Source organism: Palaemon carinicauda, chromosome 18 (assembly GCF_036898095.1).
Source record: "Palaemon carinicauda isolate YSFRI2023 chromosome 18, ASM3689809v2, whole genome shotgun sequence".
In the NCBI taxonomy this organism is placed as follows: Eukaryota; Metazoa; Arthropoda; class Malacostraca; order Decapoda; family Palaemonidae; genus Palaemon; species Palaemon carinicauda.
Genome location: NC_090742.1, coordinates 91,937,350 through 91,949,849, shown reverse-complemented (window position 1 = coordinate 91,949,849; position 12,500 = coordinate 91,937,350). Strand labels below are relative to the sequence as shown.

Genomic DNA, 12,500 nt, shown 5'->3' with positions numbered 1-12,500 from the left:
TACGTATAATCATGGGTCCTAAGAAGCTTAGTTTCGGTACAGGTAGTAGTAGTGGTGATAAAAGGAAGAGGGTAATGCTTTCATTAGAAGTGAAGCAAGAAATTATAGAAATCATGAGCGCGGTGTGCGTGTGAGTGATCTGGCTAAACTATATGGCCGGAATATGTCTACAATTTCGATGATCATCAAGCAGAAGGCAGCTATTAAAGCAGTCAAACCATCGAACGGGATCACCGTTATTTCAAAACGTCATAGCTCTACCCTGGAAGAGATGGAACGACTTTTGTTAATATGGATAAAGGACAAAGAGATTGTTAGCGATACGATCACTGAAACGATCATTTGTGAGAAGGCCAGCACTATCTATTGTGACTTGAGGGCGGCGGGCTCTGGGGGTGATGCGGGGGAGAGTTCAACCGATCCTATAACGGAGGAATTCAAGGCATCTCGCGGATGGTTCGAGAAATTTAAGAGACGGACCGGGATTCATTCACTTGTTCGGCACGGAGAGGCTTCAAGTTTGGATACCAAGGCTGCTAACGATTTTTTTAAGAAGTTTGATAAGATCGTGGAGGATGAAGGCTACGTAGGGCAGCAAGTTTTCAATTGTGATGAAACCAGTCTGTTTCGGAAAAAATGCCTAGTTGAATACACATTACCGCCGAAGAGAAGAAAATGCCTGGGTCATAAGCCTATGAAGAATCGCTTGACTCTCTCCCTATGTGCCAACGCCAGCGGGGACTGCAAAATAAAGCTGTTATTGGTTTATTATTCCGAGAACCCTAGGGCATTTAAGGTACTTAGAGTCAATAAGAACATGCTGCAAGTTTTCTGGCGTGCTAATTCGATGGCTTTGGTTACTAAGAATATCTTTGTTGAATGGGTAAACCAAGTTTTCGGGCCTGCTGTCCACAAGTACCTTCAGGAGAGGAATTTTCCTTTAACCAGTTTAAGTTTATCAGAGTGCTGTATCTTCCACCAAACACCACCCCTATCCTCCAGCCCATGGACCAGCAAGTCATCTCTAATTTTAAGAAGCTCTACACCAAGCACTTATTTAAGCAGTGGTTTAATGTCACGCAAAGCACCAACTTAACTTTGCGTGAATTTTGGAGGAGCCATTTCAATATCGTGCACTGCTTGAAGATCATAGATCAAGCTTGAGAGGGAGTAACACGACGGACACTGAATTCACCTTGGAAGAAGCTTTGGCCTGATGCTGTTTATCATAGAGATTTTGAAGGTTTTGGCCTGACGTTTTGGAAGACATAGAAGAGATTGTATCCCTTGGCAAGTCCATGGGTTTGGATGTCGATGAAGATGAAATCACTGAACTCGTCGAGGAGCATCATGAAGAGCTCACCACTGAGGAACTCAAGGAGCTGCATGCCATGCAGCATGATGAGTTCCAAGCGTAGTTGAGTGAGTCTGAGGAAATTGAGAAGGTAGAGCACATCTTATGTTCGGCTGAAGTAAAAGAGATGTTAGCATATCATCAACATGTGGTTAATTTCATTGATAAGTATCACTCACAGAAACTTCAGGTTTGCAGTGTAGTGTCGCAATTCAATGATTTCTGTTTAACCCATTTCAGAAAAATTCTAAAAAGGCGAACCAAGCAACTTTCTCTTGATAGTTGCTTGATCATGATGAAGAGAAAGAAAGTGAAGCAAAAAACTAAGATTGAATTGAGTGAAAGTGATGAAAATTTAAAATCAAAAAGAAAAAAAATGTAAAAAAAAAAATATATAATATAAAGATAAAAAAAAAAAAAGCTACGTTAGGTTAAAGTTAAGTAGTGTAAGTTAGAGTAAGTTACGGTACATTATCGCAATCACCATCTCTACCTCCTCGCGGATCGTCCGTCTCCTCCTGCGTAGCAATTCCTACAACTGCGTTGTCCTGTCTCTAAGGTAAACTGACAATAAAAATTGCTTTTTTATTCATTGTTTCTTTATAATTATTCTTTTTTACATCTTTCATATATAATGCAATTGTATTATTGTTATGTGTAATTATGTGTAGTAATTTATTAAGGAATTATCATAGGTTTTTGGGCTGTGGAACGAATTATACAAATTACAGTGTATTCTTATTATTTGCCCCAACATACGATTGTTTTTTACATACGAAGCAGTTCCCGGAACGAATTAAGATTGTATGTAGAGGTTCCACTGTATGTATATATATATATATATATATATATATATATATATATATATATATATATATATATATATATATATATATATATATATATATATAGTCCTTAATTTAAGAACATCCTATTTGCGAGCTTTCAAATTTTGAAACGCAAATTACCGCAAGTCGAAAATATGTTCGAACTCCGTGGAGTTATAATTTTGAAATTAGCTCCACTCCCGACTGGGTCCCGATGTAACCGCAGCCACCGAAGGTGGCATTCACCGACCCACTTTATTCCCAATCTATTGTGTCTGGTATTGCGATCATTGTAGCTGTTTGTGTGCATCACCTCTGCCGTATTTTTGCCTAATTACCGTAAGTTAAAATACTTTAACTATGATTGATAAGCAGAAGACTTATGGTAGTGCAATGAAACGCAAGTTTAGTGGCGATAGTGCTATTAGTGTGAAGATATGATAAGCTCTGTCAGTGGAAATGAAAGTAGTCATTATCAAGAAAAAAAGATAGTGGTGAGAAGAAGGCAAATACTGTTCTTGTATATCAAGTATATCGTTCAACAAATAGTGCATTTTATGAAACGATAACGAGTTATCCGATGCCTTCATCAGATCTCCTTCACCACAAAAAAAAAAAAAAAAAAATGTTTTAAAAGTGTAAGTTATAGTTTATCATTGTTTTGTTTTTTTTATCTAATGTTTACAGTACAATGCATTGGACGTTATATTTTAATGCATTAAGTAATGTAGACATACAAGAGAGAGAGAGAGAGAGAGAGAGAGAGAGAGAGAGAGAGAGAGAGAGAGAGAGTGTGTGTGTGTGTGTGTGTGTATGTAGATGTACGGGTACGCAATGATTTATTGTGATAAATAGGCTATTCGTATGTACAGTAAAGTAAACCCTTTTATAATCTGAATAAAATTTAGCTACTATATTGTACGTTACACCGAGCAGTAAATTACAGTGTTAACTTACAAACGAATATTCCAGTTTTGCACACTATGATATCTGAAATGGATCCATTAGAATTGGTTTACAAACGTAAATTACTGTAGGGTATTAAATTGTTTACCTATTATTTACAGTAATTTGGTCTCCACTACATATTTGACCTCGCTGTGTGTTTTTTGTGTAATGTAGATGTACAAAAGAGAGAGAGAGAGAGAGAGAGAGAGAGAGAGAGAGAGAGAGAGAGAGAGAGAGAGAGAGAGCATCTGATCAACTGTCATAACGATCCATTTCATTAGAACGGGCTAGCGTTCGATCCCAAGTATGAGGTAGAAATCTATTTTTATTTGAACACGATGTTGTGTGTATATATATATATATATATATATATATATATATATATATATATATATATATATATATATATATATATATATATATATATATATATATATATATATATATATATATATATAATCATCATCATCATCATCGTTTCCCAGACCCATTGACGCAAAAGCCGACAGTTAGATTTCACCAGTCGTCTCTATATTGAGCTTTTGAATCAGTACTTCTCCATTCATTATCTCCTACTTCACATTTCATAGTACTCAACCATGTACGGCTGGGTCTTCCAACTCTTTTAGTGCCTTGTGGAGCCCAGTTGAAAGTTTGGTATACTAATCTCTCATGGGGAATGCGAAGAACATGCCCAAACCATCTCCGTGATCTCATCCACATAAGTCACTTGATTAATCTCTCTTATAGTTTCATTTTCAAACTTGTCCTGCCATTCAACTCCCAGTATTTTCTGATGGATTAGTTCTCAGATCTACAAAATCTGTTGGATATTTTTCTTATTATCATACAACGACTCATGTTCAGAAAGTAACACTTATCTCACTAAACTGACATATAGGTTGATTTTTATATGTAATTTCAGGCGATTTGACTTCCAAATATTATCTAACTTTGCCATTATCTGATTTGCTTTTTTCAATCTTTCATTTAACTCAAATTCTGAAGATCCTTTGTTAGAGAGTATAGTTCCTAAATATTTGGATGATTTCACCTCATTGATCCTTCTTCCTTATAATGATAATTCATCTGTCCTTGCATGTTGTGTTATCAATATGTCTTTCTTCTATTTATCTTGACGCAACGTCGTGTGATATTTCATGCATTTTGGTAAGCACGGTCTGCAAATCCTGTGGTGCTCTGCTAATAACAGCGTCATTAGCATACTCTAGGGTCAGGGGTTCTTAACCGGGGGTATCCATACCCCTTGGGAGTATGAGACCCAAATGCTGGGGGAATGGGACTGGATCTCTGGTAATCAGGTATTTTTTTTTAGTATCTCTCGTTATTTTCTTCTATTTTGTACTTATTATTGTTCACAGGTTACTTTTTGTAGTTATGCTTATGTTCTTGTTCACTGTAGCTATGCCTGTATGTAGTTGAAATCTGACAATCTGAAATGAACGTAAAAAAACTGCAGACATAACGATTAATCTGTAGAGTTGGCAGCACTGACAGCACAGGCAGTGGGTGTTGTGGCCATCAGCTGAGCTCTGGCGGGACCACAAGCAGCATAACTGATCACAACACCACTGTAGCGGAAGGTAGTAGGTTGTTGCTGCTGCTGCATTTTGTTTACATCACAAAATACATATATATGTATATTTTTTTTTCAATGGGGGGGGGGCTGGAACGAAAGTCGTTTCTAGAATACGATTAAATCGGTTTACGAGCTCGGTGTTGGAACGAATTAAACTCGTATTCCAAGCTTCCAATATAGGCTATATATATATATATATATATATATATATATATATATATATATATATATATATATATATACATATATATATATACATATACATATATATATATATATATATATATATATATATATATATATATATATATATATATATATATATATATATATATATATATATATATATATATATTCTTTATTATATTTTGTGTGTTTATTATGTTCATCTTATGTTTTTTATTGTATTGAGAGCAGTGGCTGTGTTTGACAGTTTTTCGTTTTCCTTTCACAGATTTTTTGTAAAATGTCGTCTGTCAAGAAAAGGAAGTGGAATGATTCATATGTTGGTTTTGGCTTCACCTGTCTGACAGAACGAGATGGAATAGAAAGACCCCAGTGCATGCTGTGAAATTTGGTAATGAACAATGGAAATTTGAAGCCATCAGGACTGAAGGAACATCTTGAAAGCAAACACAAAGATCATGTTGGCACATCGATTGAGGTTTTTAAGTTGAAAAGAGTTTGTTATGATCAGAAAGCAACTCTTTCATCATATGGGTTTTCTGCTCCAAGAAAACCTCTTCTAGAAGCCTCCTACAAAGTTTCGTACATGATTGCCAGAGAAAAGAAGCCATACACAATTGGGGAGACCCTCGTGAAACCCTGTTCGCTGGAGATGGCTAAAATTGTGCTGGGAGAGGATGCCGAGAAGAAATTAAGTCAGGTATCCGTGTCCAACGACACTGTGCACCAGAGAATTAAAGACATGAGTCAGGACATAATAACCCAAGTTGTCAGCGAGATAAAACAAATTCCTGCAAAAATCAGCATGCAAATCGATGAATCAACTGACGTTTCAAACCACAGTCAATTGCTTGTATTTGTACGATATGTACATGAAAAGAACATCAAGGAAGAGTTTTTATTTTGTGAACGACTCAAAACCACAACCAAAGCAGTTGACGTATTCAAGCTGATCCAATCTTTCTTAGATCGTCATGAGCTGGCATGGGATTTGATTGGGTCTATTTGTACGGATGGCGCTCCTGCCCTGATTGGCAAGAAATCTGGATTCGTTGCTATAGTCAAGGAGAAAGCTCCACATGTGCTCACCACCCACTGTGTTCTACATCGCCAAGCTCTGGCATCCAAAACCTAGCCAAAGATACTGAAAGAAGTGATGGGAATAGTTGGAGCGGAGCTCGGAGTGTTACTGTACCACACAGAAGTACATTGGCTGAGTCGTGGCAGTGTTCTCACACGTGTAATGGAACTTCAGGATGAAATTCTCGAATTTCTCAAGCATCAACAATCCCCTCTTGCAAAGCAATTTGAAGATGAACATTTCATTGTTAGCCTGGTATATTTGGCTGATATTTTCAGTCTTCTCAATGATTTGAACACATCAATGCAGGGAAGAGATGTGGACATCATTCAAGCCAGGGGAAAAGTCGTCGCATTCACAAGGAAACTACCTATCTGGTGTCGCCGTGTTGAAAGTGGTAACCTGGCAACCTTTCCTAACCTTGACAATATCCTTACTAAAGATGGTAAAACACTACCCGTAGAAATACTTCAAGAAGTCAAGAATCATTTGGAAATTCTAAGTACAAATTTTGAGGGTTACTTTTCAGATACTAATGATCTTTGCATGGAATCGGTTTGGATACAAAACCCTTTCTCATTTGATGTATCGAGACTGAGTGATAACGATATAGCAAAGGATGATTTCATTGAATTCCAAGAGGACCCAAGAAAGAAAGCTGATTTCGAAAGGGCTGGGATGGATGTCAAGCAGTTTTGGTGTGAACAAATCTCAGCTTACCCAAGCTTGGCAATGAGAGCAATGAACGTTTTGGTTCCCTTCACAACTACGTATCTCTGTGAAATAAGATTCTCTGCATTATTAAATCTAAAATCAAAGTGGAGAAATAGACTTGATATGTCAGATGACATGCGAGTAGCTTTGTCAGCAACTGTACCACGATTCGATGCTTTGATTGCAGGAAAACAACAGCAAATATTTCAGTAGGTTTGTAAAAGTATGTTTTATGTTGTCAATTTGGAAAAAAAAACTTGTACATTTATGTTCTCTTTCTTTTTTTTTTTGTGTGATAAAAATGGACTGTAACTTTAATTTTGCTTGCACTAGAAATGTAAAAAAAATATCAATGCTTATGATTTTTTCATGTTCTATTCCTCGCAATCCATATATAAAGTACAGGATATTCAAGGTATTGACATATTTGGATGGCACACTGGAAAATAATAGGATTGGTAATAATTATTTCAACAGTCAAGTGAAGGGGGTATGGCACCATATTGGGGGTCTGGAATCATCCGAAGGTTAAGAACCCCTGCTATAGGTCAACTAATTTCCTTTTGTCAACCTAGTCCAATACTTTTACACCATCCCCAACCGTTTTATGTATTACAAAATTCATAAAGAGGATAAACAGCATAGGTGACAACACATTACTTTGGTGCACATCACTTATCTCTGGAAATACATTTGATAGGACTTCAATAGCATTAACTTTGGACTTGCTCTGCTCATGAACAGACTTAATCAAATTCTCATATTTAAGAGGAATTCCATAATAACGTAGTACTCTCCACAAAATTGGCCGCTGCACACTAGCAAATACTTTTTCCATATATATATATATGTATATATATATATATATATATATATATATATATATATATATATATATATATATATATATATATATATATATATATATACATATATATATATATATATATATATATATATATATATATATATATATATATATATATATATATATATCTTTCTGAATGGGGATACCTTAACGTGGTGAAAGGGTTTGCGTATATCCATGATCAGCAAAGCTCTACTTGTCAGGGCCACCCATTCTAGGTTTTTTTTTTTTTTTTTTTTTTTTTTTTTTTTTTTTTTTTTTTTTTCAGGGAGCGATTTGATGAAACTTCTCACTATCACCAATCCGCAATGTATTGATGAAAACTGGCTAAACTCTAGAAAGGAATTGACATGTCAAAGGCCTTTGTCCAGCAATGAACTGGAAGCGATCGTATTAGTTGGAAGTATATATATATATATATATATATATATATATATATATATATATATATATATATATATATATAAATATATATATATATATATATATATATATATATATATATATATATATATATATATATATATATATATATATATATACACAGTATATATATATCTATTTATATATATACATATAACTATATATATATATATATATATATATATATATATATATATATATATATATATATATATATATATACATATATATATATATATATATATATATATATATATATATATATATGACTCATTTCCACAGAATAGTATATATTTTATAGTGGTTGTCATCAAGCACCGCTATCATTATGAAAATTTTCATACATTGAATTTCTTCTAGAGAGGAACTCTCTCTCTCTCTTTCTCTCTCTCTCTCTCTCTCTCTCTCTCTCTCTCTCTCTCTCTCTCTCTCTCTCTCTCTCTCTCTCTCTCTCTATAGCTAAGATTATTGACTTTGTTAGTAGGGCATACTTACCGCTACGTTGATAAACAAACTACTAACAATCATGTCTACTTGATGCAGCTTAGTCAATTCCCTACATAATGAGATTTTTTTTTCCAACTAATTCTACGACTTAGACGCGGCGAATCCCACTGGGAACAGCCAGCAGAGCCGTTGAATCAGCCAAATTACCCTCTGGGACAATGGTCCTTGAGTTAGAGACTAGTCCATATGTAAATGATGTAATCTTGCCACAAAAGACCTGCCATTATCTTTGGAATTAAATCCATCTAAGAGACCCTTTCCCATCGTTCGAATTCGGAAAACTTATTAGCAGATTATTGAAGGATTTTACTCCTCTTGTCGAAGACTTTCACCATTTCTCTTCGTGTTCTATTCTTGTCTTTATATATTTTATATTATCAATTATTTTTGATTAACATTTTATAACTTTTTACACTTCCTTTACTCTTTTTCTTTTTCTTTTAAATACCACCGCCTTGTTCATCAAGGAATTTCTTTGCTAGTTATTGCTCATGTATGATAGTTACAATTGTCCTTTCAGCTTTTTAAAAAAGGTTTATTTCTATAAAATCAGTACATCGTTTCATTATCTTTTAGTGATAATTTATGTGTTTTTTACCACATGCCTACATTCTTCTATTATCTTTATTCTGTAATCTAAATTCTTATTGAAAACATGATCATTTTGATCAAGTTTCAAGCTCCTCCTAGAATTAAGAATTGTTGGTTCTTTTGTATTTTCCCCCATGATTATTCAAATGGGTTTTATTTGAAATATTTTCAATTATTCTAATGCGTTTCTTGCATAATATATAGCTGGAAAGACGTAATCATCCCAATCACCTTAAAAGATAATGGCAACGGCTTTGATGTTGGCTGCTGAAAACTCACCATTTAATTTAAAAAGGGAAATCGTGCTGAGTCCTCAAATATCATCTTGGAAAATTCATACGATTCAAGAATCACGCACACGTACAGATTTCCTGCCAATTCATAATTCCAAAAGCTATGCACAAAGATGTCTTGTACACCTGGCACACCCCAGTTCTTCAAAATAATTATAATAGTCTTCATTTCTGCTCGTATAGAAGATATCACATTTTAAGCTGACAGCATTTGCTGTCACTAATCAACTACGTCGACGAGTATGAGTATTCGATATCAGTACATGATAGAGAGAGAGAGAGAGAGAGAGAGAGAGAGAGAGAGAGAGAGAGAGAGAGAGAGAGAGAGAGAGAGAGAGAGAGATGGCGTGGCAAGAGGGAAATGAAGACCTAGCATGATGAAGCCCTTGTAAATAAAAGGGGTTTCATTACAGGAAACTATTGCCTGATGATTCTCTTTGAATGCTGAGATTACAGCAGGAAGCCCCAGTCACGTCCCTTCCAATGGAGAGTCAGGTAAAATCCCCCAAGTCCCAGGATGTCATCCTCCACTGCTGATGTAAGTGAGGCGATGTAATTAGATACTCGAGCTTTGATATTCCAGTAAGTGTTTATTTAATTTGAGACTTTTTCCTGCTTCATATCTCTAACTGGAAAACTTTATTCATCATATTCCCGGAATTTTAAGAAATATGAATATCAATGATTCTTTTTCTTACATAGAAATCCGTAACTTTTATTATATATGAATTTAAAAAAAAGGAATATCCTTTTTCGAAATTTCATGTATTACCTGCATTGTATTTTGGAAGGAGCTCTCATGAAAAGTATAATGTGTCACTGCATAAAGTAGTGAAAAACTTAAATTTGCAAAGAAGGTTCATTTTTTTTTTCTTTTTTTAAAATTGAGATTGATACCTCGAAATCTGATACTCAAGGTTATAAAAGTTCTGATGAAGGGGAAACATCTGCTCCTAAAAATATATATGTATGTTTAAAGAAGAAACTGAGTAAACTTGAAATATATTTTCCTATTTATTAGTCGTAATGTAAAAATTACTGTCATTTCGTAGAAGAATTTCTTAGAGCATAAACTACAAAAATGAAATAAAATAAATAATGTATTTCCAATATTATTATTTTTTGTCTTAACAAATAGATTAAAAATTAATGGAAATTATTATTACTATAATTCGACTCTGCATATCCCTTTCGATATATTATTTTGTTGTACAGAAATGTTTACACCAAATACGTTTAAGAAATTCAAACATCCTTTTTTAATAAAAGAGATCAATGAACTTTTCATATCTCTGCATCGGAAAACTTTATCATTTGACTTGTTTCCGCCTTTATCTGTCGTTCGTTAAATTTGAATGATAGCAAAGATTTTATAGGTTTCAGCTCAATATTTATAAATTATGTAACTGTTAGCAATCATAGTTACAACTTAGACTTGAATGGTTTCGTTTTAATTTTCTCTCTCTCTCTCTCTCTCTCTCTCTCTCTCTCTCTCTCTCTCTCTCTCTCTCTCTCTCTCTCTCTCTTCAAAAAGTATATATAAGATAATATATTTAAAAACACAAAACTAAACATACCCAACGGCACTTAGATTAAGTGTAAATAAAAACGGAACAAATATAATCGATGGGAACTGAGGTGGATCATTATTTCACGTCATCCTTAATGAGACCCAGAAATATCGAGAACCATTAATTTCAGGTGATGTCTCAAAATTGATGTCGTATCTTCTCTTTTTTTTTCTTTTTCCTATTTTTTTAGTTTTTCATTTTGGTGGAATTGGTAAAGGAATATATCGAGAAAGAAATGTGTCTCTCATTCAAATGAATAGAAATCTTACATTTCTTTTGTATATTCATGAAAAAAGAAATGATTACGTAAGATTATAATTTGAAGATTTGTAGCGTGAAATAATGAAAGTGAAGGTAATAATAATAATAATAATAATAATAATAATAATGATAATAATAATAATAATAATAATGATAATAATAATAATAATAATAATAATAATAATAATAATAATAATAATAAGAAGAAGAAGAAGAAGAAGAAGAAGAAGAAGAAGAAGAAGAAGACGAAGAAGAAGAAGAAGAAGATGAACAAATAATAATGATAATAACAAGAGGGTCTGCATTCTGCCGTATCCACCATTTTATAATGTCAATTGTGAACCCTAGGTATATACAGTACATATAAAAAAACTTTCAATCTTACCCATCGTATTCATTTACGTTTGCGCATTTTGCAAAATCTTTTATTATGTTTTCAAAATACTCATAAGGTAATTTGCTTTACAAAACTTTTCATAAAACATTAAGAAATTATTGTCTATTTCAATTTTATTGAATCAGAGATGACTTTACTTAGAATAAAATAAGTAAACCTAAGGCAAGAAGAAATTCAAATACATAATTATAGTTTAATTAAAATGAAAATGAAAAGTTTTAATAATTTAATAAAGTATGTGCAACGACCTTTAGGAAATTTAAGCCTTCGTCTCTGTTGTAGTTGCATGCAAGTACTGTATATTAAACGCAAATTTACTTGAACATAAATATTGTTGTTACTAGAAATATTCTTCCCCACTGCTCCATGTTCTGATAGAATTTTCTTGCTAGCTTGTTCCTTTCAAGTTTTTCTAAGTAATTTTTCTAAGGAGTTGTTTGTTCGTGGTGAGTTGTCTTGCACTCTACTGTAAACTGACCATTTATCCATATCAAAAGTTGTATTTCTTCGTATGTCTTTCTGAGTCATCCCTGGTCATGTAGTCTCAAAGTAAACTGAAAATTCACCTAACGCTTCATCAGTCTCTGCATGTAGAGACTTAACGAGATCAATGAAAAAGGAACATTCATCTTGCAGGGATGTAAATGGGGATGCTTGTAGTTGTTTTATTAAAAAGAGTTTTTTAAATCTCCGTTCTATGTTTGAGAGACCATATGATTGAACTTCTTTTTCCAAAGACATTGCGCAAAAAGGAAGTTTCAACCACCGATGCTAACTTCTGATAAAATTTTCATAATGCTCTTTATAGCTATAAGTTCAAAACCCACATGGATAAAGGAAATACCCTGAGTTCTAGATGTTTTATATAGATAAATATTA

At 33.6% G+C, this 12,500-nt stretch overlaps 2 protein-coding genes across 2 annotated transcripts; both read left to right on the top strand.

Annotated features, from left to right (window-relative positions):
- Window positions 1-5,309: 5,309 nt before the first annotated feature.
- LOC137657423 (protein FAM200C-like) lies at window positions 5,310-6,050 on the top strand. The gene has a single exon (XM_068391758.1). The coding sequence runs from the start codon at window positions 5,310-5,312 to the stop codon at window positions 6,048-6,050; it is 741 nt and encodes a 246-aa protein (XP_068247859.1).
- Window positions 6,051-6,071: 21 nt separating this feature from the next.
- On the top strand, window positions 6,072-6,923 carry LOC137657422 (protein FAM200C-like). The gene has a single exon (XM_068391757.1). The coding sequence runs from the start codon at window positions 6,072-6,074 to the stop codon at window positions 6,921-6,923; it is 852 nt and encodes a 283-aa protein (XP_068247858.1).
- Window positions 6,924-12,500: the final 5,577 nt, after the last annotated feature.

What these genes read in the sequence shown, in the direction of transcription:
- LOC137657422 (XM_068391757.1), top strand. Translation starts at nt 6,072, where the DNA reads ATGGGAATAGTTGGAGCGGAGCTCGGAGTGTTACTGTACCACACAGAA.
- LOC137657423 (XM_068391758.1), top strand. Translation starts at nt 5,310, where the DNA reads ATGAACAATGGAAATTTGAAGCCATCAGGACTGAAGGAACATCTTGAA.